The sequence below is a fragment of the Microcaecilia unicolor genome, chromosome 4 (genome assembly GCF_901765095.1).
Source record: "Microcaecilia unicolor chromosome 4, aMicUni1.1, whole genome shotgun sequence".
NCBI lineage: Eukaryota > Metazoa > Chordata > Amphibia > Gymnophiona > Siphonopidae > Microcaecilia > Microcaecilia unicolor.
In genome coordinates, this window is record NC_044034.1 from 30,419,766 (window position 1) to 30,439,987 (window position 20,222).

Genomic DNA, 20,222 nt, shown 5'->3' on the forward strand with positions numbered 1-20,222 from the left:
CGGGAAGAAAGAGTGCCCTGTTCAATTTGCAGTTCCTGCTCTTGCCTACAGACAAACACTGAGAAACAAACATGGCTCCTGCAGTATAGCCTGAGTTGGCCAGGTCACATAGGAAATGTGAGGATTGAGAATGGCAGAAAAGGGGAAGAAAATAAAGAGAAATAGGAAAGGAGCTGAAATTTCAATGGCAACATTGGTCCTTTCTCACTGCAGCCACAGTAGTGCTCTGAGGCGAAGGCCTGCTCCTACTGCTGAGTTTCCTTCTATGCTGCTTCTAAAGTGAGGCCCTGCTGTTACTGTGGTGACTTCCCCGCTGCTGTTGCTGTTATTCTTTTAAGGAAAACCCAACCATTACCACAGAGGGTCTCCTAAGACAGACAGTGATTTCCAACATTTGCAAGTAAGGGCCTGAAGAAAGGCCTACCCCTAAGGCAGGAAATTGCCTGGTCCTGCCTCAGCTCTGGAGAGAGAGCTAAGCTAGGATGCCTTCCTGGTGCCCTGGCTGCAAATAAGATGTCCACAGCTCATGAGATCATCACATGACTGAAGAGAGAAACAAAGGAGGAATGCAGGATTCACCTGTTTAAGTGGCTCCAAGCTTTTGGAAGCATTTGCAGACATATTCCGTCAGCAGAATTGGAGACAAATCAAAACTAGGGTAGACGAATTAAATGTGCCTTTTAGACAAAAAGGAAGCTTCTACCTCAGTTTTGGTTTGTCTCCACCAAGTGGATGGGAGGATGACTCCTGGCCTGGGCTATTCTCAGTAGAACATTCAAGAAAAAGCAACACACTTTACTGTTTTTAAGTCATTAATAAGAATCATTAAAAAATTCAACAAAAATGGAAGTTATAAGAAATTAACTACAGGAAAAGGAAGATTATCTTGCATAATAATATATTGTGGAAAACTAAGTCACATGGAGCAGCATTTTAGAAAGTATGTCCAACTCATAATATGGATGTCCAAGTCTGTACGTCACATATGGACGTCCATTTGTCATGTATTTTGGAACAGGATCTGCCAACATACAGCCCGTTCTAAAATACAGTGGGGGAAATAAGTATTTGATCCCTTGCTGATTTTGTAAGTTTGCCCACTGACAAAGACATGAGCAGCCCATAATTGAAGGGTAGGTTATTGGTAACAGTGAGAGATAGCACATCACAAATTAAATCCGGAAAATCACATTGTGGAAAGTATATGAATTTATTTGCATTCTGCAGAGGGAAATAAGTATTTAATCCCTCTGGCAAACAAGACCTAATACTTGGTGGCAAAACCCTTGTTGGCAAGCACAGCGGTCAGACGTCTTCTGTAGTTGATGATGAGGTTTGCACACATGTCAGGAGGAATTTTGGTCCACTCCTCTTTGCAGATCATCTCTAAATCATTAAGAGTTCTGGGCTGTCGCTTGGCAACTCGCAGCTTCAGCTCCCTCCATAAGTTTTCAATGGGATTAAGGTCTGGTGACTGGCTAGGCCACTCCATGACCCTAATGTGCTTCTTCCTGAGCCACTCCTTTGTTGCCTTGGCTGTATGTTTTGGGTCATTGTCGTGCTGGAAGACCCAGCCACGACCCATTTTTAAGGCCCTGGCGGAGGGAAGGAGGTTGTCACTCAGAATTGTACGGTACATGGCCCCATCCATTCTCCCATTGATGCGGTGAAGTAGTCCTGTGCCCTTAGCAGAGAAACACCCCCAAAACATAACATTTCCACCTCCATGCTTGACAGTGGGGACGGTGTTCTTTGGGTCATAGGCAGCATTTCTCTTCCTCCAAACACGGCGAGTTGAGTTCATGCCAAAGAGCTCAATTTTTGTCTCATCTGACCACAGCACCTTCTCCCAATCACTCTCGGCATCATCCAGGTGTTCACTGGCAAACTTCAGACGGGCCGTCACATGTGCCTTCCGGAGCAGGGGGACCTTGCGGGCACTGCAGGATTGCAATCCGTTATGTCGTAATGTGTTACCAATGGTTTTCGTGGTGACAGTGGTCCCAGCTGCCTTGAGATCATTGACAAGTTCCCCCCTTGTAGTTATAGGCTGATTTCTAACCTTCCTCATGATCAAGGATACCCCACGAGGTGAGATTTTGCGTGGAGCCCCAGATCTTTGTCGATTGACAGTCATTTTGTACTTCTTCCATTTTCTTACTATGGCACCAACAGTTGTCTCCTTCTCGCCCAGCGTCTTACTGATGGTTTTGTAGCCCATTCCAGCCTTGTGCAGGTGTATGATCTTGTCCCTGACATCCTTAGACAGCTCCTTGCTCTTGGCCATTTTGTAGAGGTTAGAGTCTGACTGATTCACTGAGTCTGTGGACAGGTGTCTTTCATACAGGTGACCATTGCCGACAGCTGTCTGTCATGCAGGTAACGAGTTGATTTGGAGCATCTACCTGGTCTGTAGGGGCCAGATCTCTTACTGGTTGGTGGGGGATCAAATACTTATTTCCCTCTGCAGAATGCAAATAAATTCATATACTTTCCACAATGTGATTTTCCGGATTTAATTTGTGATGTGCTATCTCTCACTGTTACCAATAACCTACCCTTCAATTATGGGCTGCTCATGTCTTTGTCAGTGGGCAAACTTACAAAATCAGCAAGGGATCAAATACTTATTTCCCCCACTGTACATGAGAAATGGATGTCTATGTGTTGGTGGCATCCAGCATGAACATCCGTTTTACAAACTGAAACATCCAAATTATGAAGAGGTAAAACAAGCGACATGGACGTCTTTTTGGCAGCACCAGAACATCCGTGTTATAAAATGGCCACATAGATGTCCAGAGGGGTAACCCAAGGGGTACAGCAGCGGGCTCAGGTTCAAATCCCACTTCAACTGTTTAACATTTTTTTTAATTTTAAACTGTGAGGCCCTTGAAATGGAAAAAAAAAATACCGAATCGACCTGAATTTACACCACTTTTATAGCCTTCTGGATGCAGGAATCTTATACATTCGGGTACAGTAGGTACTTTCAAGCCCTGGAGGACTCATAATTTAAACCTCCATTACCCTAACTGTAAGGGACTTAAATACAAATCGTTATATGCATCCAGCTTCTCCTACATCTGCACGCAACGTTGGAATGCACTGCCGATTGCCTTAAAAACGCACAATCTGGCAGCCTTCCGGAGGTTACTGAAAACCAACTTATTCAACGAAACTTATAATAAGATTCCTTCACAAAAGACTCACTATCATATCTGTATTAGAATTAATAAATACTGAACTCCTTAATTTGGTTACTTTAACCATACTGTTAGTAATATGTACATTATACTTTACCCTACATGCTGCATATCCGATATGTATTAATTATTTTCTTTACTTCTAATTTTCTTGATATCTTATGTACCTTAATTGTAACAATACTCTGTTCCGTTAATGGCGATTGTCATTGCGGCGTAATGTAAGCCACATTGAGCCTGCAAAGATGTGGGGAAATGTGGGCTACAAATGCAGCAAATACATAAATAATTAATTAAAAAAAAATTTGCACAAAGAGCTGAAGTGAGATTTGAGCTTGGGTCCAATGGTCCTTAGCCCACTGCACTAGCCATTAGGCCACTCTTCAACATCAACATTAAATAAAAGCCTATTAAGAAGTTAATTAAGACTTTAATACCATGAATAGCTCCCAAACCTGTCATAGAGCCCAGTATCCCTTGCTAGTTTCACATTCAGGGGAAGGAGAGAGACAGCAACCACTGGTGGGGTTAAGGAGGTGACTTGCCTTAATCCCTCTAGTGGGCAGCTGCTCATTCAGGGGTAATTTTGGTGCACACCGAATCCCGCTGTAGAAAATAATTATCTAATTTCTACCATGGGGGGCGTTCCCGGTGGTAATCAGCAGTTGGCATGCGAGTTGCATGGTTACCGCATGGGCAGTGCATGCGCCATTACCGCTAAGGGTAAATGGGTGGCGGTAAGGGCTCAGGCCGTAAATATGAACAAGCTAGTTTTAAATTCAGCGCACGCCCATTTCCCGGCCCATTCAAAAAGCCCCTTTTCCCAGCCATGGTAAAAAAATGGTCCAACGCATGGCCAAAACATGCGCCCACATTACTGCGCGTGCCAACTTCTGATTACTAGAGGAAACGCCCCCATGGTAGACAATCATTTTCTACTGTGGGATTCGGTGTGAACCAAACTCAGAATTACCGCAGGGAGCACACACTAGCCCAGCGGTACTGCTGATTTGGCACATGCTACCTGCGTGTTAGCCCCCCCGCGTCTTAGTAAAAGGCCCCTCAGAGCACTTTTCTGTAACCTGGATGTGCCACAAATCAGGTCTAAATAATGTCTATCCTTTTGGATGCAGGCTGCCTTTTTCTTCTTCTGAAATTGGAGTTGGATGTCCATATTTTGGTTCCTCCCTAGTCCTTACCAAAAACCAGGGGCGTAGCTATGAGGGGCCACGGGGGCCTGGGCCCCCGCAAATTTCATCCGGGCCCCTGGTTTGGCTGGCAGGGGTCTCCAACCCCCGCCAGCTGAAGCCTTCATCAGCGCCGGTCTCTGGCACAGCCGCGTTGGCTGCCCTGCTCTTCTTTCTTCTTGCTCCTCCTGTGCACGCTGACGCAAAGGTATTTGTTTTTGCGGGGGGAGCGGTGAGGGAAAGAGGGAAAGTGGCAAGGCGGCGAGGTGAGGCGCTGGGGGGCGAGGAGGTGAGGCGGTGCAGGGGTAGCACTCAAAATTTGCCCCCAACCTCGGGCCCTGGCCCCCTCTCACCGTAAGGTCTGGCTACGCCCCTACCAAAAACACACCCTGACCACACCCACTTGCCCTAAGGGTTTTAGACGTCCATATCCTGGCTTTAAAAAACCTGGATTTGGACTTTCATGCAATAGGGATGACTAAACGCTTGTTTGTAGACATCCAAAACATGAATACGGCTTCTCAAATAAGGACCATAGTGTAATTTCTGATATGTGAGTGCAGAAGACTCCCTACTGTCCTTTCGGTGTTTCAAGACTGCAAAATCTAAATTCTATCCCAGATACAACTTGTGAACCCACAAGAATGTTAAACATGCTTTTGATGTAATGTGATGTGATTATATTTTGAAAGTCAACCAAATCCACGTGAGCAATGCCAATTATCATCAGCCAAATGAGTGTCAAAAACACAAGAGAATCAAAACAAAAACCATGAGAGAATGAGATGAAAATGTTTTCTACATGACCTGTGGTGAGTGAAAGCAGCAATGGCTGCCACAGATATTCCCCGAAAAGATATTGGGGCCGATATTCAGCTGGCAGGAGGCAGCCCACTTAAGTATCGCGGTCAGACTTCACTCTGGATACTCAATACCAGGCTGTTTCTGATGTCCTTTTTTTGACCGGCCCTAACTTAGGGGCCCTTTTACTAAGCCGCGTAGGCGCCTACGCACATCCAACGTGCGCCAATTTGGAATTACCGCCCAGCTACCGCGTGGCCCGGGTGGTAATTTCATTTTTTTTACATGTGTTCACTACGTGCGACGGAAAATAATTGTTATTTTCTGGCACGCAGCGCTAACTGGGCGGTAAAAGGCATTTAATGTGCGTAGATAATTACCGCCCAGTTAAGGTGTGAGACCTTACTGCTAAGTCCATGGCTGGCGCTAAGGTCTCAGACCCAAAATGGACGTGCGTCAATTTTTATTTTGCCGCATGTCCATTTTTGGCCAAAATTTTTTAAAAGGCATTTTTACAGGTGTGCTGAAAAATGGATCTGCGCACGTCCAAAACACACGCTTACACTAGCACAGGCCATATTTCAGCTCACCTTAGTAAAAGGACCCCTTAATCGGCTAAGCGAATATTTAATGCTGTCAGGTTAGTAGCGGGCAAAGATAGGACTGCTATTTATGAGGTCCAATTTGCCCGCTAACCTTAGCTGGTCAGCATTGAATATTGCCAGTTATGTCACGTTATAGCCAATTAAGGCTGACCACGAATATTCAGTGGAGATAATCGGTTATCTCATGCTGAATATTCACGGTGAGCTGCAGAAACGCTATTTAACCAGTCAGCGTCTGTTTCAGGCGGTTAGGTAGCTTTGAATATCGGGGGGATTGAGTTGGTTTATTCCATTTCCAGAAGTTGTTTTCTGTATTTGACTCCTCGCTTCCCCCCCCCCCACACACTCTTTTAGTTTCAAAACATCCTTCCTTGTTAATTTCAGCTGCCATTCTCCTTCCTCTCTGCATGCATTATCACTAGTCCTTTCTGCTTATTTTACTGCGCTCAGAACAAAGCACGAACCAGAAATTGTAGAAATCTAACGAGTGCCCCTTAGACATTACTTAGAGGGCCCTTTTACTAAGCCGTGTAGGCGCCTAGGCACGTCCAACGCACGTCAATTTCAAACTACCACACGGCTACTGCACGGCCCGGGCAGTAATTTTATTTTTTACGTGCGTCCACTACACGCGTCGGAAAATATATTTTATTTTCCGGCACACGGATGGTAATCGGCATTTTTACGCGTGTAGACCGTTACCACCCGGTTAATGCGTGAGACTGTACCGCTAAGTCAATAGCTGGCGGTAAGGTCTCAGGCCCAAAATGGACGTGTGCCAAATTTCATTTGGCGCACGTCCATTTTTGGCCAAAAAAGGCATTTCTTTACAGCAAAATGATTTTGCGTGCGTCCAAAACACGTGCCTACACCACACTACCACAGGCCGTTTTTCAGCGCACCTTAGTAAAAGGACCCCTTAAACTAGACTTCCAAATAAATAACCCTTTGCCAAGCCATTTTGCATTAATCCTAAGAAACATTGAGACAAGAGGATCAGCCAGGCTGATGGAGGGATTGAAGATCACTGTACCCCTCACACAAATTTAATCAATAATGAGAAAGCCAATGTTAAATTCAACATCTTAAGCACATTCTCAACAACGTCATAAAAGGCCACAGGATGTTAACAACAGGCCTGGCTTACAGGTGCAGTTCGTTCCAGGCTGTCACTGTATTTGGAGACACCAGTCAAAGACAGAGGTTACTATTTTGCCACATATCAAGAACCCAAAAATTCTGAAAATATACAGAGGGAAATGTTCAAAGTAATTTACCCAGGAACACTGGCAGGTCTGAAAACTGCACTCTTCAAAGTAGCTATAAAATACACTTGATGGCGTTCACTGTGCACAATCCCCGGGATTCCATAAAGGGTGCTCAAATTTGGGTGCTCAAATTTGGGAATGATCCTGAGGTGCGCGTGCAACCAAATTGGCTAATGAAGCAATTAACGTCAATAACTGGGCATTAACAATTAATAATGTTAATTGGTACAAATTTGGATTTGCACATGCTATTCTATAAAACCTTATGTCCAAATCCAATGGCATGCAACCCCAAAGGAGGTGTGGCCATGGGAGGAGCATGGACGGGTCAGGGGCGTTCCTTCATGCAGTGTTACAGAAAATCGCGGATGCGCGTTCAAATTAATCTCTAGGAATTACACCTGGTTTCAACAGATATAAGTCCTGGCGCTCAAATTTGGGCCAAAAAAGGGCTGCGTCAGGGGCTATAATAAACAAACATACTAAATTATAGACTCTGAACATTATAAAAACAAATCAATGAAATTTAATATTAAAAATTACAAATTAAACCAAACATAAAAAGGAAAATATGTAAAACAGACATGAATTATAACATGTGCATGTAAAACATAGACATGAATTGTTAACAATGAGAGTCACTTTTGATTTAAAAAATGGATAAAAACAAAAACATAAAATATTTATAAATATATAATTGTAATAATCAAATGAATTAGACATTTTATATGTTTTTATTTTATCCATTTTTAAATCAAAAGTGACTCTCATTGTTAACAATTCATGTCTATGTTTTAAATGCACATTTTATAATTCATGTCTATGTTTTACATATTTTTCAATTTATGTTTGGTTTAATTTGTAATTTTTAATATTAAATATCATTGATCTGTTTTCATAATGTTCAGATTCTATAATTTAATATGTTTGTTTATTATAGCCCCTGACGCAGCCCTGTTTTGGGTGAAACACGGCCTGTGTCGGGCAACTGTCTTCTGTACGGTATCTTCAATAAAATATTTTGGATAATATACTGATCTGCTTGCTCATTTTCCAGGTTGGATTTCGCAGATCGTTTGCCTTGCTGTTTTCTGGGACGCTCAAATTTGGGGCCAGGAATCGGTGCTATGCGCTATCCTGTAAAGGGCGCTCGACCCACAGCGCTCTTTATGGAATTTCATTGGGCGTTGATTTTTTTCCGGCGCTCAAATTTGGGCACTTTTTTACTGAATCTGGTCCAATACTCTTATCTGCAGTCAAAAAGGAGCCTTATCTGGAGTGCACTCAGGGTAGAGGTATAAAATACACACGGAGAACAGAATTTTTAAATCCACAAACATATTGAGGGGCATAATCGAACGAAAACGTCCATCTCCATGGGCGTTTATCTCCGAGAACGGGTCCGTGAAGGGGCGGACTGAACCGTATTTTCGAAAAAAAAAAAAATAGACGTCCATGTTTTATTCGACAATTTGTGAGCTGGGCGTTTTTGCTTTTCAGCGATAATGGAAAATGAAAGCGCCCAGCTCAAAAACGAATAAATCCAAGGCATTTGTTCGTGGGAGGGGCCAGGATTCGTAGTGCACTGGTCCCCCTCACATGCCAGGACACCAACCGGGCACCCTAGGGGGCACTTTTACAAAAACAAAAAAAAAAGGTAAAAGAGCTCCCAGATGCATAGCACCCTTCCCTTGTGTATTGAGCCCCCCAAATCCCCCTCAAAACCCACTGCCCACAAGTCTACACCATTACTATAGCCCTAAGGGGTGAAGGGGGGCACCTACATGTGGGTACAGTGGGTTTTGGGGGGGGGGGTTGGACGACTAAGCATTAAGCAGCACAATTGTAACAGGTAGGGGAGGATGGGCCTGGGTCCACCTGCCTGAAGTCCACTGCACCCCCTAACAACTGCTCTAGGGACCTGCATACTGCTGCCAGGGAGGTGGGTATGACATTTGAGGGTGAAAATAAAAAGTTGTGAAACATCATGTTTTGTGGTGGGAGGGGGTTAGTGACCACTGGGGGAGTCAGGGGAGGTCATCCCCGATTCCCTCTGGTGGTAATCTGGTCATTTAGGGCACTTTTTGGGGCCTTATTCGTGAAAAAACAGGGTCCAGGAAAAGTGCCCTAAATTCTAGCTACAAACGCATACTTTTTTTCCATTATCGGCGAAAGGCGCCCATCTCTGTTCGGGTGATAACCAAGCCCCAGTCCCGTCTTCACCACGCCTCCAACACGCCCCCGTCAACTTTGTACGCTTCCGCGATGGAGTGCAGTTGAAAACGTCCAAGTTCGGCTTTCGATTATAGCGCGTTATTCGTTTTTGTGAGATAAACGTCCATCTCCCGATTTAGGTCGGAACTTGGGCGTTTTTCTCCTTCGATTATAAGCAGGATTGTCTCCCTTTCTCTGCCCCAGAGAAAGGAGGAGGTGCAAAGTCCACGAGGATTTCTGCCACAGAGGACCCGCATAAGCGAATGTTCCAAAGACAATCTACACACACAGTTTTTCTTAGCAGAACACTTATTAGGCCTGCAGTTATAAAATTATCCATGGGACGTTGCACCAGGTGAACAACTGAAAACTGGTCACCACGAAACACAAAAGGGAAATAAAGGGCAAGCTGCATTTCTGCCTTACCATTTTCGGTGTTTTCGTGTTCTGTATCAGTGAGGGTGAGGTTCGAATTGGCTCGGCTGGATAAGCAAGAGCTACGGCCTGATTTGCTGCTGCGTCCCCAGAGCCGGGCCGGCTGCTCCGGTGACAGGATCACATCTGCTTCGGTGTCGGCGTCGGAGCCGGTGCTGATGGAGTAGCCGCAGGGAGGTAACCCTGGGTCTGTCCTGTACAAGGTCCCATGGGGTGGCATCACGTCAGCAAGCTCCAGCTCTCGCAGAGAGAAGTTGGCTCCTGCAAGAAAGCAGACGGACACCATCTGCAATCCAATTCCTTCTGAAAAATGCTAACGGACTGAATAGAACACATAATTCAATGGATAAATAACTTCAAGCAGGTGCTTTTTCACTGCCACAGTGTTTTGCTAGTGGATTACAACTGTAGCATAGTTCATTATAAAATCATTTGTATAGTGCTACCAGATGTACACAGAGCTGCACGGCCACACACAGCAGACAGACCCTGTGTCTTCAAGTTTATAATCTCTAAAGAAGACAGACAAGTAACATAAATGCGAATCAATTGTTTACTCCTTTAGGCTTCTCCCCCTTTACCTTTGCCAGGGCAGAAATGTCCATAGGTTCTGGTTCAGGAGCTACACCCTCTCTTGGAACCCCAGAAACTCCCTCCAAGGCCATCCACTCCATCGATTCCTCCCCCTCTCCTCTCTCTGGAAGTTTATAATCCACTTGATTAACCTTCCTGAAAAGGTCAGGGGACCCACCCTGGGGAGCTTGGGAATTGTAGTCCCTCAAGTTCTCTGTGGAATGGTGAGGACTAACCTTTCTAAAGGAGTCATGTGCTCTGTCTCTTGTTTGTCCTGTTTGTCTGGCCTAATTAGATTGTAAGCTCTGTCAAGCAGGGACTGTCTCTTCATGTTCAAGTGTACAGCGCTGCGTACGTCTAATAGCGCTTTAGAAATGATAAGTAGTAGTAGTAAGTAGTACTCTTTCGAAAAGCAAAAAGATCAGAGAGCATGCCATGAAATTACATAGCAATACTTTCAAAACAAATAGGAGCTCCCAAGAGAGATGGAAGCCTATCTTGGCAGGGAGGCAATGTCTAATTTCCTCTGGATCCACTTCTGCACTCCGCTTTCCATGCTTATGTATACTTAATTATGCAAATAAAAGGAAACAAAAACATAGGAGAAACTATTTTTTTTCACTCAACATACAGGAGTCCTTTTACTAAGCCGCATAAGCGTCTACACATTCCAAAATGGAGTTACCGCCCAACTACCATGTGGCTCTTGCGGTAATTTCATTTTGGAGCGCATCCGATACAAACGTCTGAAAAATATTTTTTATTTTCAGGCGCGCATAACAGACGTGCGCCAAGTGGAATTTGGCGCGCGTAGGTCATTACCGCCTGGTTACTGCGTGAGTCCTTACCGCTAGCTCAACGGCTGGCGGTAAGGTCTCAGACCCAAAATGGACGCGTGGCAATTTTCATTTTTGCCGCACGTCCATTTTCGGCAAAAAAAAGTGTGCCTTTTTTACAGGTGCGCTAAAAAATGGATCGGCGCGCGCCCAAAACCCGCGCATACACTACCACAAGCCATTTTTCAGCGCGCCTTTGTAAAAGGACACCATAGTTAAGCACTGACACTCTTTGCTGGAGGATATCGTACAAGTAGTTAGTGTATCTGAGTTTAGAAAAAGTTTGGACAAGTTTCTGGAGGAAAAATCCATAAACTGTTATTATTTAACATTCTCGAGTTCATTGGGAACCTTATTCAATCTTTTAATATTTCCACTTACATTTATGCAGATGATATTTTGCTCATGTATCACACTGATCTTATAACTCCTAACCTTCGGCCTGTACAGTTTTGTTTAGAGGCTGTGGCTGGGTGGCTTACTGACAACTGCCTAGTCCTTGACGCTGATAAAACTGTTACATGCTGGATCTCAAACTGCTTATTTCCACCATCTGTTATACCTGTTCTTTTCAGTGTTCCCCAGCCACCTGTGAGCTCCTTTCAGTATCTGGGAGTTATTGATTGGTGATTGACATTTACTGAAAAGATTTCCTCGGTTTTACAATCTGACTTTTTTGAGCTATGTCAACTTTTTGCAGTTTGTCCTTTTCCTTAATTCTCATCGCAATATCTTGTTGCACTATGACAGTAATCATCCTAAGAACACGAAGGAGAGTTTGCCGTTTTCACAACTGTTGAGGTACCGTAGGATATGCAGCAGCACAACTATATTCAAAGATCAAGCAAAAACGGTATTACGGAAGTTCAAATCCCGAGGATATCCAGAGCATGTAGTAAAAGCAGCTTTTACACGTGCTAAATATCACCATCAAAATCAATTATTACAAGCAAATAATAATAAAAAAAGGTTGATACAGAACAGAATTTACAAACTTGTGTGTTACGATATTCGCAGGGGACGAGTGCAGCGGTACATGTAATTAAAAAAACACTGGAAAATCATGCAAATACATCCTACCTTTCAGAATCATAAGCTGAGAATAGCCTATACACGAAATCAAAACTTGAAAGAGATTCTGCAAGATAGGACGTTGGCTACTAGAGCTGCCAGGTCTCAGGGACATAAACAATGCATGAAATGTAGTTTTTGTCCAGTTATGATGACAGCAGAGTCCATTACTAATCCGTTAGACACCAGACAAATTTGATACAAGCTGTGACACAACACATGTGGTGTACATTATGATGTGTACTTGTTCAAAATTATATGTAGGGAAGACTTCGCGGCCTCTGAAACAAAGCCTTAGTGATCATAAACATAACTTGAAACATTCACGCCTTGAGGCTCCTTTAGTTTCACACAGCATAGAGAAAACACATAGGTTTGAAGACTTTAAATGTATAGTGAATGACCACATTCCGGAATCGCTACGGGGTGGGGACAGAGACCGAAAATTAGTCCAGAGGGAACAACACTGGATCTATAGGTTGGGATCCCTAGCTCAAGCAGGTTTGAATAATCGAGTGGAATGGAAAGCTTTTTTTAAATAAATTTATTTTATTTATTTATTGCATTTGTATCCCACATTATCCCACCTCTTTGCAGGCTCAATGTGGCTTAAAATACATCATGGGTACTGGAAACAGAAGTGAATATACATTAGGTTTACAGAGGGTTTGTGTTACATGGTGGTGAATTACATGATGGTGTTAAAGCAAAAGACATAAGACAGTACTAAAGTTCAAAAGATTATACAATTACACATGTTGATCTTTGTGATATATCTCGTCGAAGAGATAGGTTTTTAATAATTTGCGGTTATCAATAGAAATCAAACAAAATAAAACATGGAAAAGAAAATAAGATGATACCTTTTTTATTGGACATAACTTAATACATTTCTTGATTAGCTTTCGAAGGTTGCCCTTCTTCCTCAGATCAGAAATAAGCAAATGTGCTAGCTCACAGTGTATATAAGTGAAAACATTCAAGCATTACTATGACAGTAAAATAGATACCATTGGAGATTCTACATGGAATGTTGCTACTATTGGAGATTCTACATGGAATGTTGCTATTCCACTAGCAACATTCCATGTAGAAGGCTGTGCAGGCTTCTGTTTCTGTGAGTCTGACGTCCTGCACATACGTGCAGGACGTCAGACTCACAGAAGCAGAAGCCTGCGCGGCCACATTGGTGATCTACAAGGGCTGACTTCTACATGGAATGTTGCTAGTGGAATAGCAACATTCCATGTAGAATCTATAGAAATCAAACAAAATAAAACATGGAAAAGAAAATAAGATGATACCTTTTTTATTGGACATAACTTAATACATTTCTTGATTAGCTTTCGAAGGTTGCCCTTCTTCATCCTTCGAAAGCTACGAAAGCTAATCAAGAAATGTATTAAGTTATGTCCAATAAAAAAGGTATCATCTTATTTTCTTTTCCATGTTTTATTTTGTTTGATTTCTATTGATAACCTTAAGAGTGGACTAACACGGCTACCACACTCCTCTACTTAATAATTTGCGGAAATTGGTCAGTTCATAGACCGTTTTCAAGTTACGTGGCAGCGCATTCCAGAGCTGCATGCTCGTATAGGAAAAGGTAGATGCGTGCATTGATTTGCATTTCAAACCCTTACACTTGGGAGGATGAAGAATGAGGGGTGTGCGGGAAGATTTTTTTGCGTTCCTGGGTGGTAGTTCTATTAGATCTGACATGTAGGCTGGGGCATTACCATGGATGATTTTATGGACTAAAGTGCAAAGTTTAAACGTGATGCATTCTTATAGTGGGAGCCAGTGTAGTTTTTCTCATAGGGGTTTCGCGCTTTATTATCCAATATTTAAGGAAAGTGAGCAGTCTAACTGCGTACTTTTGGTTTAATTGATTAAAGGGTTAAGTTCCCTTTAAATTTCTAGTAGAATTTGATTGGTCGATAGAGTTGGTGTTGGTTTAAAATCCAGCCGCCATCTTAGTTCAAAAAGATTTTTGACAAGATAGATGCTGATACAATATCAGGTACGTGTAAAGACTAATTAATTGCGAATCCACGAGTTTTCTAATCTCTCTGAAAAGTTTCTAAGGTAATGATGTTCGCTTGATTGTGGGGTGTTGTAGGAAACTATGGGTTCTGCTCCTTACGAAGCATCAGTGAAACAGGAGCTCGCTGTCGGGCGTACCCACTAGTTCGAGTGCAACAGCAGCTAAGTGACTGTTTATTTCTATTATAAAATATAAAATAAAAAATACAAAAAGAATTTGAATAAGGAGCATAAAAGATGAGGTTTTTGACTTATGAGGATGCTCGCCAGCTGTTTTACAAAAGAAAAAGTCAAATTTCATAAGTAAACGCTGAGCAGCGCGGTCCACTGTTCAAAACAAAAACAGTGAGTACCGAGTATCTGAAGTCTTTTCCTTGTTGCTCTTGTGATGACATAAAGAGAGATATACTTGCAAGTTGTGGATTTAAGTGTAGTATATATGCAGGGTTACCTCAATCAGCGATCAAAAGATTACAATCACTTTGTAATCTTTTGATCGCTGACTGAGGTAACCCTGCATATATACTTCAAAATACTGCAGCAACGCCATCTTCACTGGAGGATACTGCAAATTTATGATTGTTTTTCTGACCGTCCAATTTGTGCCTTCAGAAGGAATAAAACAATAGGTGACCCAGGTACCTTGGGTCATTTCAAATGAGGGTCTTGTCAATGGTGTGATCTGACCATTGAAGGGTCAATATGGTAACATCCTGCTACTTCACGTCCTATTTATGCTCGATCTTGTACCAACTGCATGACTAATAATGTAGTCTAAGCCATAATTTGCCCTTGATGGAGAAATCTAGATTGTGTCCAACTAGGGTGGGAGGTTGGGAACGCTGGACAGTTATTAAACTACTAGGAACAATGCTGGATCTTCCAACTACGATCACCTCACCCCTCAGGACTGAATTCTAAGATTGATTGGTGGTCCTTGATCTGATTGGCTGCAACCGTAGTGACATGCTCCAATCAGAAAAGCAGTTTGATGATCAGCTGTAGGCTATTTAAAGATGAAGCCTGTGCTAAGACGCTGCGGCCATTTTCTTCCCTTTGCAGATGCGCTATGCACCATGTATCTGTGAGTGCTGCTGTGAGTGGTTAATATGTTAGCGGGCACTATATGTATTACGGAGTCACGATATTGTTATTCATTTCATCTTTTTCTCCAGTGAACCTCTTCCCTGAAGAAGAAACCGAAATCTGGCCACATTGGCAGAGGTTCTCCTCTGGTGAAAAAAATCGATGCCAGTTAAGTGATGCAATACGCATATACTTTGATTTTTTGTATGGCTGTTGAGGATGAAGGTTAAACACACAGAAGGTTTTCAAAAAAATAATCCTATATAATAAAACTCACCCTCAACGTTCTGAGGACAGTGACGTCACTGTCACTTCCTTCCAGAACGGTTCGTAAGACCATGGTGGTGAAGCCACCGAAATCGCTCAGGCTAGGGGCCCTGCCCTCGCGTCGAACGTCATGACGTCGAGGGCGGAGCAATGGCGTTCAGTGCGTCCAAGAGGTGCGGAATGCGGAGCAATGCCAATGCCGTCAGAACGACGAAGGGGTCCGTAGGTAGGTAGGTAGGGAGGGAGAAGGGGGTGACGAAGGGATCGGTAGGTAGGAAGGGAGGGAGAAGGGGCGGGTTGGGGAGGAAAACCTTGCTAGCGCCCGTTTCATTTGCTCCTGAAACGGGCCTGTTTTCCTAGTATAAAGTGGATCAATGACTATTTGCACCGCACCATTACTACAAAGGAACAAAGTGTTCACATGGTGTGTGTTGCAGTATATTCTGAAGATCCCCTTCTAAAAAAATTTATATATATTTAAATTGATGTTGACAAGTCCTGCTTATGTACTTATCAGCTTCCTGGAGGAAAAAGCCATAGAATGTTATTGAATAGACGAGGGAATACAGTATTTCTAGGATGGGCGGGACAAATTGCTTGTTCTTTTGGCCGCTGTCGGTGACAGGGTGCTGGGCTCGATGGACCCTTGGTCTGTCCCAGCATGGCGATGCTTATGTACTTATGTGCTTATGATATAATAAATACTGACTGCAAATATGTAATTACTCAAGAGGTGTATTCTAGTGCTAATGTGTCTGGGACATTAGATCTGTATTTATACGATATTGGGTCCCCACACAAGCAATTTCTGTTCTTGAGAATTGGATTGCTCAAGCCTAATTGTAGGCATTTAGGCATTAACCCATGCTGCATGTAAGTAATAGGCAGACCATTGACCCACCCAGGCCCCTCCCAGGTCCATGCCTCCTTGCAGTTGTATGTTATGGATTTTGCACACACAAGTTGCAGAATCCTGACTAAGGGCATTTATGTGTTAATTGACACCATTTATAGCCGATAACTGGTCATTAATGCCAATAAGCTAATTATTATATTAAATTATGTACATAACGGACACTATTCTATAACTTGCATATGCAACTTTGCACACTAACCCCCATAAAAAGTCACCAAAAATTGCATACTCAAATTTAGGCATATTCCCGACTTGCGTGTACAATTTAATAGAATAATGAGCCAATTAGTGCTAATAATTTATTTATTTATTTGTTACATTTGTATCCCACATTTTCCCACCTATTTGTAGGCTCAATGTGGCTTACATAGTACCGGAGAGGCCTTTGCAGGCTCCGGTGTGAACAAATACAAGGTGATGTCGTGGTAAGATAAAGTTCATGTGGTACAGCCACATTAGGGAATCGTAGAACGGAAGAGTTGTGTTATGTCCATTACGTGCTTTAGTTTGGCCGTGTTGCTGAGGTTAGGCATTTAGGTTGGATCGGTAGGGTATGCCTTCTTGAAGTTTAGGTGGTCGTACGTCGTTTTCAAGGCTTTGGGTAATGCGTTCCACAGTTGTGTGTTTATGTAGGAGAAACTAGATGCGTAGGATGATTTGTATTTAGGTCCTTTGCAGCTTGGGTAGTGCAGATTCAGATAAGTTCGAGTTGATTTGGATGTATTTCTAATTGGTAAGTCGACCAAGTCTGTCATGTAACTCGGGGCTTCTCCGTAGATGATTTTGTGAACCATGGTGCAGATTTTGAAAGGGATGCGTTCTTTGATTGGGAGCCAGTGTAGTTTTTCACGGAGGGGTTTTGCGCTTTCAAATCGCGTTTTGCCAAATATAAGCCTAGAAGCAGTGTTTTGGACAGTCTGGAGTTTCTTTAGGGTTTGTTCTTTACATTCCGCATAAATTCCATTGCAGCAGTCTAAGTGGCTTAGTACCATTGATTGTATCAGGTTGCGGAATGTTTCCCTCGGGAAGAATTGCTTCACGCGTTTGAGTTTCCATATTGAGTGGAACATCTTCTTTGTTGTGGATGCCACTTGGCTCTCTAGTGTTGTTATGGTCCAATGTAACGCCGAGGAGTTTCAGGCTATCTGAGATAGGAAGGGTGCGATCTGGTGTGTTGGCTTTTTAACAGCAATTTTTGGCACTAGTTAGATTTAATTGGGAGTTCACTTGTCTATTAGATTGTAAGCTCTTTGAGCAGGGACTGTCTCTCTTTGTTAAATTGTACAGCGCTGCGTAACCCTAGTAGCGCTCTAGAAATGTTAAGTAGTAGTAGTAAAGTTAGACACGTGCGGCCTGAAAAAGAGGGAATGGAAATGGGAGGGTCATGGGCATTTAGAGTAGATCGGCAGTGTGGTTTTCAGTTACACACATAATTGTAGAATAAAGGTGCTCTGTGTGTAAATTTAGGCACAGGCATTTGCACCACGTTATCATTGGTGCACATGATGGTGCCTACATTTACGTGCAATCTCTCCACTTAAGCATGTGGATAATGATGAAGGAAAAGCAAATTTGCTAAACAAATACTTTTGTTCTGTTTTCATAAGTACATAAGTAATGCCACACTGGGAAAAGACCAAGGGGTCCATCGAGCCCAGCATCCTGTCCACGACAGCGGCCAATCCAGGCCAAGGGCACCTGGCAAGCTTCCCAAACGTACAAACATTCTATACAATCAAGCCATTGTGACATCACTAATGAGGTTGGCTCTTATTGGTGGAATGAGCCACTATGATATCACAATAGGTTAAATCACTGCTCTATGTAATAAAAGTGAGCCAAGTAGAGGACATAAGTACATAAGTAATGCCACACTGGGAAAAGACCAAGGGTCCATCGAGCCCAGCATCCTGTCCACGACAGCGGCCAATCCAGGCCAAGGGCACCTGGCGAGCTTCCCAAATGTACAAACATTCTATACAATCAAGCCATTGTGACATCACTAATGAGGTTGGCTCTTATTGGTGGAATGAGCCACTGTGACATCACAATAGGTTAAATCACTGCTCTATGTAATAAAAGTGAGCCAAGTAGAGGACATAAGTACATAAGTAATGCCACACTGGGAAAAGACCAAGGGTCCATCGAGCCCAGCATCCTGTCCACGACAGCGGCCAATCTAGGCCAAGGGCACCTGGCAAGCTTCCCAAACGTACAAACATTCTATACAATCAAGCCATTGTGACATCACTAATGAGGTTGGCTCTTATTGGTGGAATGAGCCACTATGACATCACAATAGGTTAAATCACTGCTCTATGTAATAAAAGTGAGCCAAGTAGAGAACATAAGTACATAAGTAATGCCATACTGGGAAAAGATCAAGGGTCCATCGAGCCCAGCATCCTGTCCACGACAGCGGCCAATCTAGTCCAAGGGCACCTGGCGAGCTTCCCAAACGTACAAACATTCTATACAATCAAGCCATTGTGACATCACTAATGAGGTTGGCTCTTATTGGTGGAATGAGCCACTATGATATCACAATAGGTTAAATCACTGCTCTATGTAATAAAAGTGAGCCAAGTAGAGGACATAAGTACATAAGTAATGCCACACTGGGGAAAGACCAAGGGTCCATCGAGCCCAGCATCCTGTCCATGACAGCGGCCAATCCAGGCCAAGGGCACCTGGCAAGCTTCCCAAACGTACAAACATTCTATACAATCAAGCCATTGTGACATCACTAATGAGGTTGGCTCTTATTTGTGGAATGAGCCACTATGACATCACAATAGGTTAAATCACTGCTCTATGTAATAAAAGTGAGCCAAGTAGAGAACATAAGTACATAAGTAATGCCATACTGGGAAAAGATCAAGGGTCCATCGAGCCCAGCATCCTGTCCACGACAGCGGCCAATCTAGTCCAAGGGCACCTGGCGAGCTTCCCAAACGTACAAACATTCTATACAATCAAGCCATTGTGACATCACTAATGAGGTTGGCTCTTATTGGTGGAATGAGCCACTATGATATCACAATAGGTTAAATCACTGCTCTATGTAATAAAAGTGAGCCAAGTAGAGGACATAAGTACATAAGTAATGCCACACTGGGAAAAGACCAAGGGTCCATCGAGCCCAGCATCCTGTCCACGACAGCGGCCAATCCAGGCCAAGGGCACCTGGCAAGCTTCCCAAACGTACAAACATTCTATACAATCAAGCCATTGTGACATCACTAATGAGGTTGGCTCTTATTGGTGGAATGAGCCACTATGATATCACAATAGGTTAAATCACTGCTCTATGTAATAAAGTGAGCCAAGTAGAGGACATAAGTACATAAGTAATGCCACACTGGTAAAAGACCAAGGGTCCATCGAGCCCAGCATCCTGTCCACGACAGCGGCCAATCCAGGCCAAGGGCACCTGGCAAGCTTCCCAAATGTACAAACATTCTATACATGTTATTCCTGAAGAAAATCCTGGAGAAGGACCACGATTGATTGGCAAAAGTACATATGAGAATGGAGCGGATATAGCACCATATGAACAACTTGAAAATCTAAAGGTGGACAAAGCCATGGGACCGGACGGGATCCACCCCAGGATTTTGAGGGAGCTCAGAGAGGTTTTGGCGGGTCCTCTTAAAGATTTGTCTAATAAATCCTTGGAGACGGGAGAGGTTCCGTGGGATTGGAGATGTG

The 20,222-nt window shown here is 43.2% G+C and overlaps 1 protein-coding gene across 1 annotated transcript in view; it reads right to left on the reverse strand.

The window, feature by feature from the left end:
• The window catches only part of TENM4 (teneurin transmembrane protein 4), a 1,172,733-nt gene that overhangs the window by 1,058,450 nt on the left and 94,061 nt on the right, over positions 1-20,222 (reverse strand). Inside the window, 1 exon segment of the mRNA XM_030200091.1 lies at positions 9,708-9,977. Coding sequence (XP_030055951.1) covers positions 9,708-9,977 — 270 coding nt within the window.